This window comes from Rutilus rutilus, assembly GCF_951802725.1.
Source record: "Rutilus rutilus genome assembly, chromosome: 13".
In the NCBI taxonomy this organism is placed as follows: Eukaryota; Metazoa; Chordata; class Actinopteri; order Cypriniformes; family Leuciscidae; genus Rutilus; species Rutilus rutilus.
The window spans coordinates 14,151,384-14,173,859 of record NC_140218.1 but is presented as its reverse complement, the minus strand read 5'-3'; the positions used below and the strand labels follow the sequence as shown (position 1 = coordinate 14,173,859).

Here is a 22,476-nt window from a genome sequence, read left to right as displayed (position 1 = left end):
GGGGGGCAGAGTTTGCATACGTTCCCATCTGGTTACCCAGCCAGCAAGCGAGCACTCGGATGAGAGGAACCTCTCTAATGGAACCCATCTACAGGGAAATTTAATTGTCCTTCGAGGTGAATCTCTGCTTAGCTTTCCAGTCACAAACTCAAAGCAAGAGATGGATAGGAAAACAGGGTGTGGGAGACTCTCATTACACCTGCATACAAAAGACCGCCTGTGTCCCGCCGTCCTTGAGATGCCAGAAACCTACAGCTTTGGAGAAGAAATAAGAATCCACAGCAAGCTGCACAATATGCTCATTAGTGATGTGTCAGTCACAGTGACAGTTCATGTATTGTTGTTCTAGAGGAGCAAAATACAGATATAAAATCATATTGAATATAAGACATGACAAATGTTCCATCATTCCCTCCTCCTACATCGCTGTCCTGAATCCTGAAACCTAGGGTTCAGAATTTGAACAAACTCCTAAGCCTGAAGTATTGAACTTCGTCATGTAAATACAATCAGACAGGTGGCCGGTAAAACCGGCACAAAAAAACAACAACAATAAAATCCCATGGAATTACATAAAATGAGGGAAATATCTAGAGACCGGAATATCAGCTACCAAACACCCAATACACCATAACAACCAAAAAGCAATGCATTTAGAAAAGCAATACACCTAATATAGCTACACCATTCTGAAGGTGACTTTTGCAAGAGCAACACTCACTTTTCCTTCAGAAAAATCTAGTTCTCTTCTGGCGTTTGTAGGTTTTCATTGTTCAAACACTTCATTCAGACAGTCTGTTCTTCCAGATTGTGTGGATTCTCAATTCAAGCAGAAACAAATGGAGCGTCTTATCAGCAGAGGACGCAGCTCCAAATCTTCTGTCACAGATTCGTTTTCATACAATGCAGTATGAAATCAAATTTCATGTTCTTCTTGGTCTTTTATCGCAAACAAGCACAAATTGTATCTCCTAATATTTACTAAAGTGGCACACATTCACATTAGTGGAAAAGCAAAGGGAATTGTAAAGTTTTTCTAAATAACAAGGTTCATGCACACACACATTCAAGTTGGCATGAAATTGAAATTCACCTAATCTATTTCCTAAATGCATGTTATAGATCTTATTGTGAACAATTCATATGTGCATGTTTAATTTAAAAACAGTAAGTTGACAAAACATCGACTCAAATTATTTAATCAAATACTGCGATTATATTTCACATTCATCTGCCTCGTCTTTAGTGTAAAACCCACATCTTAAAACCCAATCAATGAAAAGAAACTAGTCTCCGCCCCTTCATTTTAATCTTCGATAAGCCCTTACACTCTGCTGTACATCACAATACAGAAGAAAAATGTTCCGTTTCATTGCGTCTCACCCAAGCGAGACGAATAATCAAGCGGCCCAATGGTACTTAAGGAATACAATTCCTCAGTGGTTTAATGTATTTATGATCACAAACAGACTTAAAATTGAAATGCTTTCCAAAACCACCATGGTAAGTAATAGCCAGTCGAATCTTTTTAAACATTAAATCAAAAATAGGAAAACAAGGCAACAGTCCAACACATGCACACATAGAGCGAATGAATGCAAGCTTTCATGCTGGTTTAAATGGTTATCTTCTGGTTTGAAATTATGCAATAGAATCTGGAGCTACACATCTGACCGATTAGTGGAGGAATAATTCATGGGAGGAAGCAGGTTTTGAAGTTTGGGAGAAAAACACGTGGACAAGGAAAAAGCATCTACGTTTCTCCTCTAAAGATAATGGACACACACAGATACACACCACTGAGCACCAAGACGCCCTGTCTAGCTCAAAAGGCTGTTTCTGAGAGAGCCTTGAAGTGTGAAGAAACTGAGTTTGAAGGTTTCTCAGTGAAAGCTACAGTGCCCCCTGGTGGCGAGGAGAATGTACAGCCTATGCTATGTCCCTTAGTGACTGTGACATGTACGTGTTTTTTATTGTTGACAGTGCTGATGGATAAAGGAGAGAACGTCGTCTTTAGACAGTTTGTCGGGGTTGATCCGCGTCTGGGAGTCGTGAACTCGGACGCCTTCCTCCCAAGCCCAAAACAGCCGGTCTTTATGACATGCACTGAAACAACAGAGAAACAAATGAAAAGTGACAGTAAAAACTTTGAAATTCTATTCCAAATAAAAAAGAATCCTGAAAAAAGGATCACAGTTTCCACAAAAATATTAAGCAATTGCTTTAACATAACAATAAGAAATGTTTTTTGAGCAGCAAATCAGCATATTAGAATGATTTTACAACAATAACACTACGTGAACAGTATTTTTGATTAAATAAATGCAGCCTTGAACCTTCGCCATTAAAAAAAACATTTAAAAAAAATATATTACCAATCCCAAACTAATTTTGAACAGTAGTGCATGTATTCAATTATACATTAATTGTTTAATTATTAACATTAAATATTAAAGGAATGTTAAGCTCTACTGACTGCATCTGTGGTGCCAGAGACCTAACAGAGAATTTTGACAAGAAAAAACTGTGTTTGCAGTAATGCTCTTACAATAGAAACCGGAGTGGTGCAGGTACGAGGTCAGAAGCCAGAAGACTGATTCGCCGCTCGCTCCTTTGAGATTTTCAAGGTTTTTTTAGATTTGTGTGTAAAATAAAGCCTGTGGTAAACATAACTTGACTATGCTTAGACGTTTTGTACAAAGTAATTTACACACCCATAGGGAAAACTCACATTTTGAAGCAGTTATGGTTTGAAAACGTAGGTTTCTAATAAGTAACTAGGTAAGATAGCTTGGGGTGTGAGTGTTTGCAGTTAATGTTGTAGAAAGTTATGTTTACCACAGGCTTTATTCTACTCATAAATTGAAAAACCCCATAGGAAAATCTTGAAGAAACTAGCAGCAAATTATTTTTCCAGGTTCTGACGTCATACCTGCACCACTCTATTGGGCAAGATTTTGCATGAGACTAGCGTGACAAAATCATTAACCGAACTTGTTATAAGTTAAACTCAATTTAAAAACTGTCATGACCCTGTAAAAGCAGTTGTCATGATGACAAATATAATACAAGCATTACATTGGTAAGATGCACCGATGTAAGTCCCACAGCTAAAATAACAACCCGAACCATTCCTTAGATAAAACTGCAGAGCAATAACCAACCAAACAGTATCTAAGAAAACTGCAACATGAATAGAAAAGGCATTAAAAAGGATGTTGAAGGTTTAGAGGGAAGCTCCTTTGTTTGAAGGTCAGATGCTACAAAAAAAACTGAAATATTTGTGCAACATCCTCATGAAAATTCAGACTGTGTAATGGAATTTTCCTGCTAAGGGCTTCAATCCAAAATCGGGTGCCAGTGTAATGCCAGTTAAGCAGGATTACTTCATACACTTTAATACTTACTGGAACGGTGCCACAGAACCAGGAGGCAGTGCATAAGTTGATTCTTTGGTCTGCTTGTTGTAGAAAAACTTTCTTTTAGAACTTTTGCTGAACGCCATGGTCCATGGATCTGTCACAAAAAACAAAAAAACAAATATATTTTTTTTGACAAATTCATCTTTAACAAGGCACTCCACTAATATTATCCTGTTGCTCCATCCCTCTCTCTCACCATTAACAGTTTTGATGATGTAAAGGCCGCTGGGAAGGAAGTGACGGTCATCTCTGCCTGTGTACGAAAGTCTTGGCATCCCTCCTGAGCTCTTGGTTACCTTCATTTCCAACCTGAAGGGAAAAAAGACAATGAGTGCGTGTATATATATATATATATATATATATATATATATATATATATACACACACACACACACACACACACACAGAGTATATGGGTGTGCATATACTGTATATATATATAAAATCTACATGTATGTGATTGATGTGGTGGAACACACCTCACAAAGATCTTCTCCATCTCCTCTAACCTATAGACTTCCTTAACTCTAATAAATGAAAGAGAGAGAGAGAGAATATGAATGAATGAGGCTGAAACAGCGAGCATCCTGATTTGCAATATCATCATAAACATGAAAGATCCTGTCTAGGCTCTAGTAAAACACAGTAGCTTCATTAATTTTACATACTGCACCCTCCGGTGTTCATAGGACTTCCTGGCCCCCAGGGTTGTCACTGACATGGCAATTAGAACAACCGCAAAGAGAAAGGAATATTACCGGATCGGGTTCATGTCTGGCCGGCTGGGTTTGGAGACAGCTTTCACAAATTTCTCGGCCATCTGGATTCTGCACCAAAAACAAGTTTTACATAAATATAAGCACAGATTATCAGTCAGGTTTGCATTTAGATCATAATAAACCCTAATCAACAGCAATCAAATCTGATTTGTGAGGTCATGGACTACTGATATTGGGATGTCAATCATTTCTCTAAAACAGCATTTTCTATAAAGCTGCTCTCAAATAATGTATTATGAAAAGCGCTACACAAAAAAACGAATTGAATATCTAGAGGGAAAGATAGCCAGTGGGCAATATAATGCTAATAATATATTATTAGAATATAATAATTGAATGTTAGCAAGCAATACATACAAAAATTGCTGACATTAAATGAACATTTATTTTAAGTAATCCTGAATTATAGCAATGTTTTTAAATCAATACAGCAATGAACAGCAATACTGTTTACATATCAGGAACTATATCTTTTGATTGCACTTTGCCTAATTTAACTTTTTAACTTTCCTTCATATTTTTATTTTGTATTAAGTGTAATGATTTCTACATGGAATAGTTTAGGAATGGGTTCTGCAAAAGACCTCGGGTTGAAGTGCTGATCTCTGACGTCAGTGCCGTTGAGAACAAGAGCATCGAGAATGTGCACAGCATTGATCCTTCGCTGGGCTTTTCCCTGTAAGAACATATACAACAACTCAATATATAACTTCTTACTAATATGTGCGTATCTTTATTTTACTGGAATGACATAAGAGCTCCTTCCGCTTCCACTAATCATTTAAAGCTGTTATTCAACACTGTTCTCTCTACTCCCACTTATAATTATAGGGATTCTCTCTGTTCACCTCTCCCTTCAGCTCCTGAACGATCTCCACACTCAGTAATGTGTCTCTGGGCAGCTCCAGTTTGAAGTTCTCCAGCTTCTTCCAGCGTAACGGGGCTTTGCCGTCCCACGTGTAGATCTGAGATCTCTGCATACACAAACAGTGTAGGTTTTTCACCCTTTAAGCAATATATAGCGATGTATGACTAAACCACAATAGATATAGCTTATATAACACATAAATATAGCTTATATTATATAAATATCATATACAAAGATATATTCCTTACCCCAAGTCCCAGGAGAAAGAGTTGCTCTCCTCCTCCCACAATGCACCTGTAGTCCAGTACGTGCTGCAGTTTATCCAGATTTCCTGAGTTCAGTGCAGTTGGTCTAGAATTAAAACTGTCCATTTCTGACCCCTGAGATAAAAAGACAATAAGCAGACAGAAACATTTACATTTTTTATTTATATAAAAAATACTACTACATACAACTATAAAGTCCTCATGAGGACATATAAATTAATAACAAAAATTGCTTTAAATATTCAAAGCAATTAAAATAAATAAAAAATCTGTATTTGGCTAAAAAATCTTTCAGTGACATTAAAAAAACAAGTATTTGTGCAAAACATATACACAATGTATTTTCAAAATACTAGTAAATCTCACAATGACAAAAAGAAATAATGCTTAGAAAAAAATAAAAAACAAAAAGAAATAATATTTTGTACAAGGATAAAAAAAAATTCAAGGCAAGGCAAGGCAAGGCAAGTTTATTTATATAGCACATTTCATACACAATGGCAATTCAAAGTGCTTTACATAGAAGAAATTAAAATAATAAAAAGAAATAAGAATAGTTAAAACAGTTAATTCAGTTAATGAATATTCTAGAAACATTTTTTTTTTTAACTAATTGAAATTGAAAACATACTGAAATAGAATAATCTTACTACTGGCATAATTAACATCAGAAAACTTAATCAATACCTTACAATTGAAACAATATATCAATAATAAATCGCATTACTGGGAGGGGATGTGCTTAACTGTAAAACTAAAAATGTCACAATATGAAAACTTGTGACAAAAAAATGGTCCAAAAAAGACTTTCGTTTTTGTTATTTTTCTCTTCACAAAAATATAAGTTCTTTATTTTTTCCTTTTATTTTGGGGTGAACTATGACCCTGACATTATAGGTTGTGTGTGATTCACCCACTTAGCGTTTCTTTTCTAGAACATCACATCCACAAGCACAGAGAATAGCTACATTCCCAGCTAACTCCTCAAAGCCCACACACACTCTTACCTTCATGAGCTCATAGAACTTTGCTTTCGGATCTGACGATGGATGAGTGACTCTGGCTTTATCGGGAACCTGCACAAAGATGAAGACGTTAAAGGTCACAATCATTCAAATCAACATCATCCGCTCATATCTTAGATACCTAACGCAAAACAAAGCCCTTAACTAAACTTCAGTCCACTATGAAGTGTTAGGCGAGTGAGGTCAATTCATTTAGTGTTTGGACTCACCTCCCACAGTTTGAGACATTCTTTGCGGATGTCTGCTTGCTTGGTCTCAAACAGTGTCCTAGAGAGACACACAGCCTTGTCAGTAATGCATATACAGATGCAGACACAAATAAAAAACAGTTTCAAAATGAATGCACTGAAACACACCAGAGGAAGAATGTGTGACTCACGTATCTCTGACGTACGCGTGGATCTTAGCCAGCGCTTTGATCTGTACCGCACAATGGCTGCAATACAAGAGATCAGAGTTCAATAAACAAACCTAAGCATGAATGAATGCATCGAGGGAGCCAGAGACAAAGAGAAGGGAAAAAAAAGAGGGTCAGAAAGTGATGCTGATACCTTTCATTTGAGTTGATCATGAATTGGAAGAAGTCAGTGTCTCCTTTAATGATGTCCAGAGGGACGACTTCAGTAACGTCTCTGTCTGAGTCTCTGAATTGATTCAGTTTCAGGTTGATGGTGAACATGTATTCTCTGACAGCATCAGTGCCTGGCTTTAAACCCTTGCACACCACATACCTGCACGAGGAGAACATTTAAAAAACAGTCATTATTTTAGATCATTTTTTAATGTTAAAATCCTTCATCCTATCCTATCTTATTATGCAGAGACAACTGTAAGTACTACAGCTAAATTATATAAACCAGCAGTAAATAATTGCATTAACTATTGGCAAGATTTTAGGAAGGACACCTAGCCTTGTGCAATGATTAAACAGATATTTGGCTATTAACCTATAGCCAGAAGGGCCTATGTGACATGAGTGAAAAGGGAAAGTTTTTTTTATTTATAATAATATGCACAATGAGACCAGGAATGTGCATTAGGCACATAACTAGGGTCAATTTGGATTTTCTTTCAACACCTTTTTTCCATTTTAACAGTGTTATTATGTATTATTTGATTCTATTCTGTATTCTATCTTGTATCATTTTATTATAACTTATTAACAAAAAAAATATTAAGCAGCAAAAACGTTGCCGTTTTAAATGTCGATAATAATAATAATGATAACAACCATTATTGATAATTGAGCACCAATAATAATAATAATAATAATAATAATAATTGATCATTGAGCACCAAATCAGCATATTATAACAATTTCTGAAAGATCCAGGATTCAACTTTGCATCACATGAATAATTTACATTTCATATATACTGTATATACATACATACTGTGTATATACATACATATATATATATATATATATTTTTTTTTAACAGTTACTTTAAATTGTACAAATATTTCAAAATATTAGTGTTTTTGATCACATAAATACAGCCTTGGTGAGCATAAGAGATACATTAAGGCTTGAATTCACAGACAGGGCATAGATTTAGTCAGGATTAGGCCTTAGTTCAATTAGGACATTTAAGAAGCTTTTATAAATGTGCCTTGGTGTTCATCTCGAGACAAAACAATGGCACTGACATATTTTAAGATTTAACTTTCAGTTAAAACAGCTCAAACATGCATTTTAGTCTGGGACTTGGCTTAAGCCTTGTCTGTGAAACCGGGGGTAAATGTATTAAAAAAAAAAAAAAAAAAAAAAATTCTTAATTACCAGTAGTGTAAATATAAATAAAATGTAGCAGTAAAGTTTTGGCCAATTTCTGCAAGGGGGAAGAAAAACATATATTGATATGATGAACAGAGAGACCCAGGTATACAAGTTACAATACTGACTGCCGCCAGCTCTTTCACATCCCCAAAGGTCTCTCTCTCACTCTCCCACAGTAAGTAACACACACCTCTCTGAATTGGCAGGTCGGCTGGTGACGGGTTTGAAGAGCGAGACCCTCTCAAAGCAGAGGTACAGCAGATAAATCAAGCCCACGCTGAACGGTGTGAACAGGTCAAACGTTTTACACACAAAATGGCCTCCTGTAAAACAAATAATTTCTGTTGAGATATGGTAGCAAAAGGTCAAGCTTTCAAATAATTACCATTAATCTACTTAAATGGTCCATATAATGGAAAACAACCAATCAAAGAGATAATTAACATAGGCTGTTTTTGTTACTGTACCTTTAAGATTGTTTAATTGAAAGGGTAAAAGAAACAAAATGTTAATGTTTAACTAACTTACAGAAGTTGAAGTGCACAAAATCGAAAGAGTGGATTTAAAAAGAATTTAAAAGTTTGTCTCTGACAAAAAAGAGTGTCTCTCACTGTAAAAAGTATTCCCGTTGACTTGATACACCTAAAATGAGCTCTTTTCTCAGTCACATAATTACCTTCCCAATTACAGGATTTCAGAATAAACACACTTGTGTCTGGGCGCATCCCCAGATATATCCAAACAGATCTGAGACAAGGCTGTATAATAATATCAAAGCTAGAACAAGAGTCATTAAATAATCTTCAAAGCCTAGAAAAAGACATTATTAAAGAGATGGGATTATTTAAAACTGCTGTTAAAGAACTGGCTGTCCTCCAAAACTGAATGTCTGGGACTGAAGAAAACCATGAGTCCTTTGGTAATCCAAAAGAAGACACAGTGCTCCATGACACAGATGACTGTTGATGTCGAACTGAACATCCCTAGTGAAAAGTGATCAGGCTTTAATGATACTTTTCTACTCAAGGGGCATGAAGACTCATGAGAGAGGAAGAAAAAATAGATTGAGCGAAACAAAAAACATCCTTGAGAAAAACAAGGATTTCACAAGAGCACTTTAATCATCTTCCATTAGGAAAATGGCCCAAATCATACACCAAAGGCCCAAAAAAACAGTGGCTCCATTCAAGCATCTATGAAATAAAACTTTTAATCTCGAATGGTAACAATCCCATTTGAATTACCCTTTAACATTCGCATTAAAAATGGCAACAACAACCAAATAGTGAATTTGCAAAGAGAGAGTTTACAGTTAGTGTGTGTGCTTGAACTGAATGTGATGGAACAAAAGGATGCAAAATAATGGCAACCTTAGTCAAGTATTTCTATTGAGTTGCAACAAGCATACAGCGCAAATTATGCAATTTTACTGAATTGTTCACAAAGACTCACAAAAGTTCAAATCAGTCATTTTAAAAAGTTACTGATTAAAAAGTGTTCACCCCCAACCCCTTACAATATATTTTTTTTTAATTATTATTATTAGAAATAATATTGTAAGGGGTTGGGGGTGAACAATTTTTTTGCATGTTGCATTCAAATCATTTATTAAATGTTGCAATTTCTTTGTGCTAATCTACGGAGTCCCCCTAGTCCCACTTTGTCAAAAAAATTAATTATAACTATCTCGTGGCCTCAAGACAGTATCTCGTGGCCTCAAGACAGTAACTCGTGGCCTCAAGACAGTATCTCGTGGCCTCAAGACAGTAACTCGTGGCCTCAAGACAGTAACTCGTGGCCTCAAGACACTATCTCGTGGCCTCAAGACAGGTCTCAAGACAGTAACTCGTGGCCTCAAGACAGTATCTCGTGGCCTCAAGACAGGCCTCAAGACAGTATCTCGTGGCCTCAAGACCGTAACTCGTGGCCTCAAGACAGGCCTCAAGACAGTATCTCGTGGCCTCAAGACAGGCCTCAAGACAGTATCTCGTGGCTTCAAGACAGGCCTCAAGACAGTAACTCGTGGCCTCAAGACAGTAACTCGTGGCCTCAAGACAGTATCTCGTGGCCTCAAGACAGTATCTCGTGGCCTCAAGACAGTATCTCGTGGCCTCAAGACAGTATCTCGTGGCCTCAAGACAGTATCTCGTGGCCTCAAGACACTAACTCGTGGCCTCAAGACACTAACTCGTGGCCTCAAGACACTAACTCGTGGCCTCAAGACACTAACTCGTGGCCTCAAGACACTAACTCGTGGCCTCAAGACACTAACTCGTGGCCTCAAGACACTAACTCGTGGCCTCAAGACACTAACTCGTGGCCTCAAGACACTAACTCGTGGCCTCAAGATACTAACTCGTGGCCTCAAGATACTAACTCGTGGCCTCAAGATACTAACTCGTGGCCTCAAGATACTATCTCGTAGCCTTATCTTGAGGTCACGAGATAGTTATAATTAATTTTTTTGACAAAGTGGGACTAGGGGGACTCCGTACTAATCATTGCAAAATGTATAAAAAAAAAACAATTTTAAAAAAATGTCCAAGGGAGTGAATACTTTTATAGGCGCTTTATTTATATGCATATAACCAAAACCACACACAATACCTGGTCTGACGACAGACATGGCAGTGAGGAACTGACAGAGAAGGAGCTGTTTGCTCAGAATCTCCTGAATGTTCTCTTGGCCCTCTACAGAAAAACCCTGATGAACAACACACCATCAGAATATATCGACCAATCACACAACAACAACAACAACAACAACATTTACCTTTAAACCAATTACAGAAGAGAATGGCTTACCCCATCTGCCATCAAGAAATGCAGGCCCCGCCCCTCAGTGCTGTCTAGGACAAAGTTACGAAACGCACTGATGTTCTCCGGCCGTGTGATGTCGCCATCGCCATCAATCCCACCCTCACCTGTAATGAGACGTTCAAAATAAATTCTTAACAATTTCATTTCTATCACTAGATTAAACATTTAGGTATTACATTAAAGTGCCCCTATTATTCTTTTTTCAGATATTCCCTTTCATGCAATGTGTAATAAAGCTGTTTGTGAATGTAAAACCTTCCAAAGTTTAAAAAAAAAGAGCAAAGTGCACAAGTTATTGTCTCCTAAAAGAAAGAACGATTCTGAACTGCCTGAAACGAGTCGTCAGTAATTAGTCTTACTTCCTGCACAAACCTGCTAATTTCATTGGCTGTCCGTGATCAATGTCTACTTTTATCCTCAAACACTGTAGTTGTAGCTGAGAGTGGAATATGCTGTTTTCTGCGCTGCGAAAGCAAATCCACTTTGGTGCACACCCAAAGGATGAGTCGTCGGGCTCGAATTGATACGGTAAAACTGAAGCCATCATCACTGTTCGTATCACTTTGTGTACAAGTGCTGAGAAAGCCTCTGCAGCTGAAATTCAGATATGGTAATGAGTGTTTCGTTTCCTAAATGTGTTGTGAGCAGTAGACCAAGCACAACAGAATGGGCCGTCTGACCAATCAGAGCAGATTAGACCAATCAAAACAGACTGGGCCATCTAACCAATCAGAGCAGAGTCTGGTCTCAGTCAGTTATTACATTGCAGCGTCAACTCTTTTCTCAGTGTCTGAAATAGTTGGACAAAGCATTCAGACTCTCTTAAAGGGATAGTTCACCAAAAAAGAGAATTCTGTCATTAATTACTCACCTTCATGTCGTTCCAAACCCGTAAGAATGACCGAATTTACCACATTATTTACAAAATATTAATCTCCAACGCACGATCACGCAACAACGTCCACTCTCATGTCAGCACAACACGCATGCGTTGTGGTGCTCTTATTAACGCACGTTGGAGATAAAGTGGTCAACTGAATTCAATAGGGTGTTTTTCCTTTTTCACATGACTGTATATTATGAGAAAATTACCATGGATGCATGTAAACCTATTGTAGGAGACCTTCAAATAAAATTAAGAACTTTAAAATAGCATAATTGGGGCACATTAATATTTTATATACATTTTTATCTATACTGTAAAAATGTTGTATTCTTGTTTCAGTTTTTTGTTTTTAAAACTCAGGCAGCATACCGTAATAGGCCTCAAAGAGCTCGCTGGGAGCAGCATAGAAATCTTCCAGTTTGAAATCGTTGGATCCTTTAAGCGTCATCCCAAAACCCTTCGCATGCCAGCCCCTCCGCCACAACACATACTCTGAGAATCCTCCCGGACCCGCGCATACATCTCCAAAATACAGCAACTCACCCTCCTTATCACGAGTCAAAGGCTTCTACACACAGACATTCAATTCAGAAATGAAATTACAGAACATATTTCACTCCCTGATGCCATAGATTGTGTAACTGTGGTCTCACCCCTTGAGAGTCCTTTGGGTTAGTGAACATATAGTCAAAAACGTGATCCATGTTTGCCATCTTCATAGCAGCTCTGAGGAGAAAACAGAAATTTAGAAAAGATATGCTTCTGCTGTGTATGCGTGTGGAGACACAACCCACCTGTTGAGAAAGAAAGCCCCTCGGATAGTTTCATAAGGGTTCGATCGAGTACGCGCTCGCCTCATCTCCTCGCCCTCCAAGTCATCAAACACAGACTGAAAAGAATTACAAAGAAAAAGACGTGTTACATTATTACAAGACACAGAGCACAATGTATGTCAAAGAAAAGCACATCATCTCAAAACATCACTAATAACCATAAGAAATGTTTGAAACACTCACTTTGCAGCGGAGAAGGAGATGCAGCAGATTCCCTGAGCAAAATTCCGTTTCATCGTCAATTTTTAATTTTCTCTGAGAAAATAAGCATAGGTAAAGGTATGCGTATAAACAAGAGAAGCTGAAAAATAATATGAAATGAGGTTTTTTACATTATATTATGTAAACGTATTCTAGTAGACCCCATGAACAAAATTATGAACGTGTAAATGAGCATAATAGGACCGCTTTAATCATTTTTGACTGAATGAGCATTTGTTCTTAAACTAATCATTTCAGTTCATCAGGTAATACGTGCAGCAGTACCGGTCCAAAAGCCATCCAATCCCTCAGCTCATCCGCATCTGGGATCTCTGGAGAACTTTCTGGAAACCACGAGACGACTTCTATAGCACTTGGCTGAGAGAAAAGATGTGAAATGAGAGAGAGAAATAATGGTCCTGGACAGATAAAGTCTGTGTCTCTGTTCTTAAAAGAAACATTTTGGCAATGATGCCGTACCTCTGGCTCATCTTCCCAGTCTACATTGAGGTCTCCCTGGAAGCCCTTCAGGGTCAGACCCAAACCCCGCCTCCCACGCTGGGTCGATGCTTCTACGATCTCTTTCCGTCCTTGACCATACTTTCCCAAACCCTCACCTTCTCTGAAACCCATTTTGGCCTGAAGGAAAAAGAGGAAGACACCATTTGTAATGTGTTAATATGCGTTTAACAGGCTGACAAGATGGTTAAAAATGACAGGAGGTGCTGATTTTACCATGAGTTTCTGAGAGACTGTGTTGTACATAGAAAAGTTGGAAGAGGGATCGTAAGAGGCATCGCTGCCCTCGGCATTCTGGGAATCACCAGGTCTGGAGAAACTGGGCTTGTGATCCTCAACATCACTGAGAGACTCACTCTGACTTGAGTCTGGGAGACAAACATTAATAAACATGCTTACATGAACTTACGCTATAACCAAAAGTTACAACAGTGTGAAGTGCCGGAAGGAAGCTCCTCTCTAACCCTGACTGGTGGTTCTTTGAGAAGACTCCTCATCTTCATCAGAGGATTCCTCACGGAGAGTCTTCCTCTTCTTCAGAGGTTCATCTGATGCTGGTGCCCCCCTCTTCATCTTAAATTCAAGAGGTCCAAGAACCTGCATTCATTCATTCAAAAACATGACAGCACAACATAAAAACCAAACCAAAGATGTATAACGTGGCACTTTTTTTTTTACTCAACAATCATCAAGATTTTAGGTTAAAAAATAAAATCATGTATAAAAGAAAGTGTATTTTTTGAAAGTGTTGATTTTTTTACCATTTAAAATGAACTTTTGCCTTCCCTAGTTTATTTTCAAGGAATATATATCACCAAATATCCCCATTTGATTAATGGTTAATTAACCCAACCAAACAGTTGATATGGGAAAAAATACTATGGAAGTCAATGGGGCCCATAAACATTCTTCAAAATATCTTATTTTGTTTTCAGCAGAAGAAAGAAACTCAAAAAGGTTTGGAACGACATGAGGGTGAGTAAATTATGACAGAATTTTCATTTTTGGGTGAATTATCCTTTTAATTCAGAAAAAACTGTCAACAGACAGAAAAAAACAATATATGTTCACCATGTTTTTAGGAATACAATTTTATATAAATCAGGTGAATTAAATATGAACAAACCCATCATGTAAAAACAAGAATATAGAAATCAGACAGGGGTATAAATAAAACTGGAAAGTTTGATGTAAGTTCTACTGAAGTGCAAAACATTTTTTTAGAAAGCAGCCTTTAAAGATATGTACTGTAATAGAGATCAACAAATCAAATAGATAAAGTGTAATAAAATAAACACTCAAATGTGTATTTGGGATATATTATATCCACGAGTCTATATTCTTCATAATATATAGGCTACATTTCCTAAAACATTTCGATTTTGATACTCATGGAAAAACTACAGGTGCTATTAAAACGATGTAACACAAACCAGGCGCCAAGCAAGAATTGTATCATATAAGTTATTACTTTACTTCCATTATATATAAATTAAGCTAAACTTCATTTTCAGCTGCTCAATAACTCAAAACAGCCTCGATTGTATTTAACGTTATCGGTTTAAAATGTCATAATGAAAATCATCAAACTAAGGTTTTCTCGTCCTTGCTATCACATACCTGTAAATATTAGGATTTATTGGGGATTGTACGATGTAAATGCTCTTGTAAACATCAGTGTGACATAAAAACAAAGTGAAAACACTCAGCTTTTTAGGTTTCGATTTCACAAGAAATGATGCTGCGACACTCGTAAACATACCTAAAAGGAAATATGCAGCTATAATCCAGAGTCACCTCCGAAATGTAAACTCATATTTGTATCCAATCTGTAAAATTTCTTGACAATTTCTGCTTTATGTTCTATTTCAAATGTCAAATCTGGCCCGCGTTCCACTTTCAGTGGGTCTTACCGTGTTGCTGGCGCATGATAATTACGTCACGAATGTGGTTAAACAACAAATGCCTGAAAGATAGCTGAAAATAGTAACAATGTCGTGCTGACACAAACTTCCAATGGCGAAATTGTTCATGAATATTAACAAGACTATGCAGTTGTCGCTTGATAACCTTCAAACAACGTAGAAGCTTGGCTTATAGAGTCGTGGTCAAAAATTTACATAGCCTACACCTTGCAGAATCTGCAAAATGTAAATTATTAAAAAAGGTTTAAACATTCCCTGATGCTCCAGAAGGAAACACGATGCATTAAGAGCCATTCAAACTTTTTTAAATTTGAAGATCAAGGTAAATTGGATTATTTTGTCTTCCATGAAACATGTAAGAATATTCTGTTGCTTCCGAAGTGCAGTTGCCTACTAAATGAAAAAAATATGATATTTAAATAAAATAAGAAAAACGTAAAAAGTGTTCACCCCCGGGGTGTCTTAATGCATCATGTTTCCTTCTGGAGCATCAGATCAGTGAATGTGTGAACCTTTTTTAATAGTTGTGTTTGAGTCCCTCAGTTGTCCTAAGTAAAAAAAAGAAAAGAAAAGGATATCAAAAAAGGATCTCAAAATCATACAGCCACTGCTGGAAAGTGTTCTGTTATGCAAAAGATGCTGGAAACCTGAAGATTTTGCAGGGCCTGAAGGATTTTTCTGAAAAACATTGGGGAGTTTAACTGCTCAGGACAAACAAGAACAACCATCACAAAACAAAAACCAGTTGTGTATCATCTAGGTCAGTGTAGGTAACGACACAGTATTAAGAATCAAGGGGATGTAAACTTTTGAACGGGGTCATTTTTATAAATTCAGCTATGTTTTGTCTTGTGGACTATATATTAACATCATTTATGTACAATATCTTATTCAGTAACTAGCATTTTGTATGATTCCTAACATTTAGCAGATTCTGCAAAGTGTATGTAAACTTTTGAGCATGACTATATATCTTATATATTCTTCCTCCTGTTCCTCTCTTCAGTGTTCCAGCAGCAGGTCAGTTTTTATGACGTCCCGAGCATTGTCTTCTAGTCCACAAGGCACAAAAATCACTTAAGAGGTCACTTCTAAGCTGATTTGTTTGCAGTATCATGTTGCCTTTGGATAGTTCAAGGTCTGTTTAGCCCTTGTTAAGGTGGGGCATTATACCTGTCATTAAGGGCAGATCTGTCCTGAACTCATTAGTCGCATCAATTGTGTTGAAAGCAGCCGAAGCTTTAAACGAGCTGTTCGAGCGCTTTGTTCTTTATTTTCTTAAGAAGCTTTGATTACTGGGTCGCGTCATCCGTTACAACAAACAAGGAAACAATGAGATTGTGACCTAATCCAATGTTCTGCATCCTAATTGTCAATCAGTAAAGCACATTTGTTCCAGTTCTTTTCGAGTCGAGAACACCTGCAATCGCATCAGACCATTTCGCGAATTAATCGCAATTTGTGAACCGATTCAACAGATTCTTTAAAGACACCATGAAATCAAAATTGACTATTCTTTTTTTTTTTTATGGAATATTGCATGAATATTTTTTAACTCATGTGCCATTGTAAACTTTAATAAAAATAACTTTCCCAACTCCAGCGACATCTTTCCTCTGATGATGTGTTTACTGGTGTTAGGGCGGGACAACCTGTCACTCACATGACATCACGCCAGTATCAAACCACAATGGTCCAACAATCCAATCAATTCCCCATAAAATCAAGTCCCGCCCTACATTTATTCTTGTTTGGGAATCCGTTTTACTTTGAAATACGTCACAATAAGGGAAGAAAAGACTATCACAACTTTCGTTTCATGCTGTTTCATTTTAAAAGAATTGGCTCGCTCACAAATCGGACATCGCATCTCAGTCTGAGCAAGTCTTGATTTCTTTGGTTTGAACATGGAGCGATGTGTTAATGAAATGTAGTAGAGTAAAAGTGTCCCAAAATGATAAAATAAAGTAAAGATACTTGAAAAATGTATGCGACTCAAGTACACTAGTCATTTTATACAATTCATTAATCGCTATTGGCCAAAACAACTATAATAGACTTAAACAGACTATAATAGACTTAAATATCTGCCCTGGATTCCAGATTTACTCAAGTTTTATCAGAGCAAACAAACACACACCGTCCCTTCACAAAAAGATAGACAGGGTTTTATGCAGACATGTGACCAGTTATATAAGGACCCAAAGCTTTATAAGTCTGCAGGTGTCTGAAGAGCGGTGACAGATCCGTCTGGTGTGAGTGTGAGTGTGTGTGTTTGGACGACGGGAACTTTTTGGTCCAAGAGCTGCTGCTGAGATGTTCTTCCGCATTCCTCTCCTGACACCTGGATACATTCGATACCTGCAGGTAAGTGTCCTGTTTCTCTAAAACAAACTATAAAAGCCTTCTCCAAACAGTGGCTTATTTTCTTTATGTTTGAGGTCCTGGAGATGACTTTAAATGTAAACAGAATAATGTTCATTTCAAAACTAACCTTTTTAATATATATATATCCCAAACAAAGATAGCATAGTAACAATAGTTCTAATAATTTAAAAAAATGTAACCCTAGCAAAATTATTTTGTATAAAATACAATGCAACAAATGTACATGAACAACTAGTATGCAACTTTTCAGTCTTTGTAATATTTCATGATCCATGTTAAACATACTGTATATCAAACATTTTCAGATGTACTCCTCCATGCAAAATATATACTCTAAAAAATGCTGGGTTGTTTTAACCCAATGTTGGGTCAAATATGGACTAACCCAACTTTAAAAATGGACAAACCCAGCCGTTGGGTTACATTTTTAATGTAACCAATGCAATTTGTCCATTTTTTAATTGCATTTTTGTCCAAACTGCAATTTGTCCATTTTTTAACTGCATTTTTTAACCCAACGTTGGGTTAGTCCATATTTGACCCAACATTGGGTTAAACCAACCCAGCATTTTTTAGAGTATTTACAAAATTTTGCATGGAGGAGTACATCTGAAAATGATTGATATACAGTATGTTTATATGGTGTATGCTTGTAATGATTATAGTTTGGTATATAATTAAGAATCATTGTTAAGTAATAAAATCTCAATAATATAATCAAAGTGGCTGAAAATATATCAGATACATTAGCGCACGAAACACATTCCAGTAAAGCAGTTAAAGATCAGACCAAATTATATACATATATTTTAATAAATGTGTATAGCAAATCTATTTATATAGCAAAGGTTTAAATATTACTCTGAAACAACATGAAAATAACACTGAAACAACATGAATATTTACAGTAATCTGATAATATTCTGCCGGTTGTTTATCTGTGAGATTTTCATGTCCAAATAAAGCCTTTCTGGATCAGAATCACGGCCTGTCTGGTTCTGGTTAATTGGATGCCGAGCCCAATGACACGAGACGCTTGCTGCAAATCTCTAAAACTCTCTTTAGCTATTTTAGGAAACAGATTCAGCAGTAATTAACTTTGATGCGTTGGTGTTTGTTCCCATTAATGATGTTTTTACATGATATAAATGATTCTCCACTGGGGTTTTTGATGGAAGATTCCATCTGTAATATACTTGACTGTTTACAAAACACCTTAAATCGTATTCAAGGAAACTGCCTAATTATATTTTGTTTATGTTGATAAGCTTAATCTTCTTATCAGTCTTAATCTTGATCTAGGAAGTTCAGTAATACTTCTGAAACTTGTCTGATATAACAAGCTTCTGAGAACTACGTCCTTGATCGATTATGTCTTAAGAAGGGCCATAAACACTGACCTTAGACCTTTTGCTTTTAGACTCAGGCGGCACGGACCGGTCTGCAGAGGGACGGGCCCGTTGTACCCCGCTTTGCCATGCTGCTAGGCCTTCTGGGTATTGGGATGTCAGGATACAGCTCTCGACAGCTGACCCTACACCACAAGCCATCGCCTCATCTCCTGCGGTGAAACGCAAAGCAGAAAACGCATCTTTTTGTTTAAAGGTGCGTTCTTTCTTAAACCGGCATCCTTTTTCTGGTTTCGGACAATCCAAATATCATCATTAGAGTTTTACCACATCATGCTGAAGCTCATAGTCTTGCTTTGGTTGCGAGGATGGCCGATCCTCAACCAAGCCCTTCCAAACTTGTTCTTTAGCAACATCAACTGAGAGAATTTAACGCTTTTGCTCTTTTTAAAGTGCCCCTATTATGCTTTTCGGATATTATCTTTCATGCAGTGTGTAGCTGTTAGTGAATGTGAAAGGTCTGCAAAGTTTCAAAGATCCAAGTGCACTATAAAATGGAGTTATTATCTCCCAAAAGAAAGAACCGATTGCCTGAAACGAGCCGCTACTTAAGGAAATTTATTTTAGTATAAAATGTGATTTGTACCTATAGCCTGTTGCTTAGTTTGTTATATTTAGCAGACTGAATAGGTTCTGTAGAGTAAATAATGCTTCATATCACTCAAACCTGGGTGAATCACTGATAGCTTATTGCAGTTTAAAATGTTATCATCAAACGTGATGGCAAATAGGCTTTCCAACTAGTGTAAATCAATATTTACATAGTATAATAGTATGAAATGTATCTCTCTCACACACATGTCCCGCGTTGTCCTACAAAATCAGATCTACTGTCCTGCAACCAGGTGGTCACCCTATGCTGCAATGTATATTATGAGGGAAAAAAGGTGTTTTTTGACCATGGGTGCATGTAAGCCTATTGTTGGAGACCTTCAAAACTAAATCAGGAACCTTTAAAATAGCATTATAGGGGCGATATAATCTAGTTAAAAATGCAAAAGCACCCTTCTGAATCATAAAATGACAAATGGGACGTTCAACGGTCTTGTGGACCTCATGGATATCCACCATTTAGCCCTGGAATACATTTTTGACATAATGTGTCATGCTTTTTTTTTTAGCTGTCCCAAATATTGTTTGTGCACCTAAAGTTCCCAAAGAAGACCACCACAGTTTCCACAGTCATTACAATCCAGCCAAAAGCCACTAGCACACGCATTAATGCTAAAGTATGACTTGATTTCTGAAAGTAATTATGAGAGGCATAATGCTGTCATTTCAGTCACTATTTACAGGATGGGGCTTTATCCTTAAAACACATTGAACTTGTAATATTACTCATTTCTCTCTGGCTGTCAGGATGTGATTTATTCTATTTATATAAAAAGAAATACACTTAAAAAATATTTATATATGATTATTTATATATTCTTACCTACATTTTATTATATATTGACATACTTGTGTTTTTGAGTTCTAATGTACATATCATGTCATGTATTTGTATTTAAAATGTAATTGTGTTATATATATATACTGCAAAGTACTGTATGTATTTATGAATTCTTTAGTGTTGAGAGTAGGACAGTGTTTCTATGATGGGCCTCCAGCTTTCCCTCATAATTGTGATCCGCACCTGGCTTTGTTGTTCACATTTGGGCTTGGCACTCTGGTTTGCCAACCTCGGTGTCACCCAGAAAGCAGACGCCAATGTGCACTGGACACTGACCTTGCAGAAACTCTCTCCTAACTAGGAATCTGATCAATACGATCTCTTAAAGAGTGTTTGTTTATGGAAAAATGTTTGGCATTGACGTATGTACTTGATGTCTCACCGACAGCTAAATGTCATTGTTATTGTGAATTATGTGAACTTGAGCGCTGAGTCATGGAGTGACATCATGACGTCTCAGACAGGCACTCAAGAAGAGGAGCTTATGTTCTTAAAACGGTCTAATCTGCTCCTTATCCAATTACAGCTGGCTGCTAATAAAATGTCAAAGACCTTTATTTAGAGAAGTCACCAGCAAATGACCAACCATTTCAATTTGGGACATTGTTTTGAGTCTTTGTGCGCGCTCTGACTGATTGCAGTGGGTGTTTTTTATTGTTGACTTTATTGACTATAATGACTGTTGCCATTGTGACCATTTTAAGGCTCTTTGCACTTTGATGGCAGGAATGATTGTATTTTCAAAGCTCTTTTTGAACGAAGAGAGAGTTGTAATGTATCTTGATTGTGTATTTATTTAGAGAATAAAATATTCAAGCACGTAAAGAGACATCACATGCATGGTTTTATTTGTTTTTAACGACCCCACGAGTTTGATTAAACCATCAAAAATTTGAGGAAAATATTTTTTAATATTTTAAATATAAGGGAAGAACAAAATATTACACTTGGTTATGGTATTTATCTGGCAAAAATATGACTACAGCTACAGGTTTTATTTTACTATGCAAAAAAATGCAGAGAAAAACAAAAAGCATACATTGACTACATTATCATTTATTAATATTACGTTGGTTGTGTTCATAATTTCTTTGTATTACAGCCTGGCAAAAAAATGATGTCTGCACAACTTGTCATGTTTCATTGCATTAATAGAACTACTGACTCCAAGTACAACTATGCAATATTTTCACAAAATCTTTTAGGAATATTTCATAAAGGGTGAAGATGTCAATTTTCCTTTCGGCCAGTAGGCTACTGTACCTATTTAAATGAACACATACCATGGATTTCTATCGATTTAATATTAAGCAAACTTAAAAAGAAGTATTTAATTATTTTTATTTTAAATTTTGAGTAAACATATTCATACTTTTGAACAATATTGTACACGCAAAAATTGCGTGTTTTGAAGTCATACAGTAGAGGGCACCACTGCACCAAAACCTCCCAAAATAGCAATAACTTGAACTTTAAAAGTAGCCTAAACATTTCATCCACCCAAATCTGATTACAGCATACTAAACAGTTTATGTTTGTGGTTATATAAGACAGAGGAACGCTAAATAAGAGTTGTTTATGAGTGTCTGATCTTCCAGACGATCACCTGTGGTGTTTAGTGCCTATGTTGCAAATGCATTGACCCAATTCAGCTATTAAGCTCTGCAAATCCTTACCAGAACCAACCTGTCGGAATTACTTCCTCTTACATACGACCAATCAAAAACATACATTCAAGCAGCAAATAAATACAGTACACAAACCTACAATCTACCGTCTTTGCACTCACATATTTGTTGTGTTAAGCTAATAATCTGCAACTTTCACAAAGGCAATCTGCTTATGTTTGCCTCCCGGTCATTACAGATAATTGTTCTTTTGCCATTGCTCTTTAGGTGAGTG

General features: G+C 36.8%; 1 protein-coding gene and 1 long non-coding RNA gene across 3 annotated transcripts; one reads left to right on the top strand and one right to left on the bottom strand.

Annotated features, from left to right (window-relative positions):
- Positions 1 to 1,183: 1,183 nt before the first annotated feature.
- On the bottom strand, positions 1,184 to 15,331 carry cmtr1 (cap methyltransferase 1). 2 transcript variants are annotated; one of them, XM_084428719.1, is made up of 24 exons: positions 15,162 to 15,331; positions 13,864 to 13,996; positions 13,616 to 13,767; positions 13,361 to 13,519; positions 13,166 to 13,258; positions 12,863 to 12,934; positions 12,641 to 12,735; positions 12,500 to 12,572; positions 12,216 to 12,414; positions 10,946 to 11,064; positions 10,748 to 10,844; positions 8,331 to 8,463; positions 6,912 to 7,091; positions 6,740 to 6,796; positions 6,570 to 6,627; positions 6,343 to 6,411; positions 5,318 to 5,449; positions 5,050 to 5,175; positions 4,786 to 4,877; positions 4,181 to 4,249; positions 3,902 to 3,949; positions 3,619 to 3,731; positions 3,408 to 3,516; positions 1,184 to 2,106 (listed from the first exon to the last, which is right to left on the bottom strand). In XM_084428719.1, the coding sequence occupies exons 2-24, from the start codon at positions 13,970 to 13,972 to the stop codon at positions 1,971 to 1,973; spliced, it is 2,490 nt and encodes an 829-aa protein (XP_084284845.1). In that variant the 5' UTR covers positions 13,973 to 13,996; positions 15,162 to 15,331; the 3' UTR covers positions 1,184 to 1,970. The 2 variants fall into 2 exon arrangements, with proteins under 2 accessions (XP_084284845.1, XP_084284846.1); XM_084428720.1 differs by lacking the exon at positions 15,162 to 15,331 and adding an exon at positions 15,020 to 15,157.
- Positions 15,332 to 17,560: 2,229 nt separating this feature from the next.
- Positions 17,561 to 21,335, top strand: LOC311302124. Its single transcript, XR_014629532.1, has 2 exons — positions 17,561 to 17,691; positions 19,133 to 21,335. It is a non-coding gene; the product is annotated as an uncharacterized lncRNA (long non-coding RNA).
- The last annotated feature ends 1,141 nt before the right edge of the window (positions 21,336 to 22,476 follow it).

Excerpts from the sequence above, each read along its gene's own strand:
- cmtr1 (XM_084428719.1), bottom strand. The coding sequence starts at position 13,972 with ATGAAGAGGGGGGCACCAGCATCAGATGAACCTCTGAAGAAGAGGAAG. Across the intron at positions 13,259-13,360 it reads ACTGGGAAGATGAGCCAGAG|CCAAGTGCTATAGAAGTCGT; the intron begins GTACGGCATCAT and ends CTTTTCTCTCAG. Across the intron at positions 2,107-3,407 it reads GGTTCTGTGGCACCGTTCCA|TGCATGTCATAAAGACCGGC; the intron begins GTAAGTATTAAA and ends CTGTTGTTTCAG.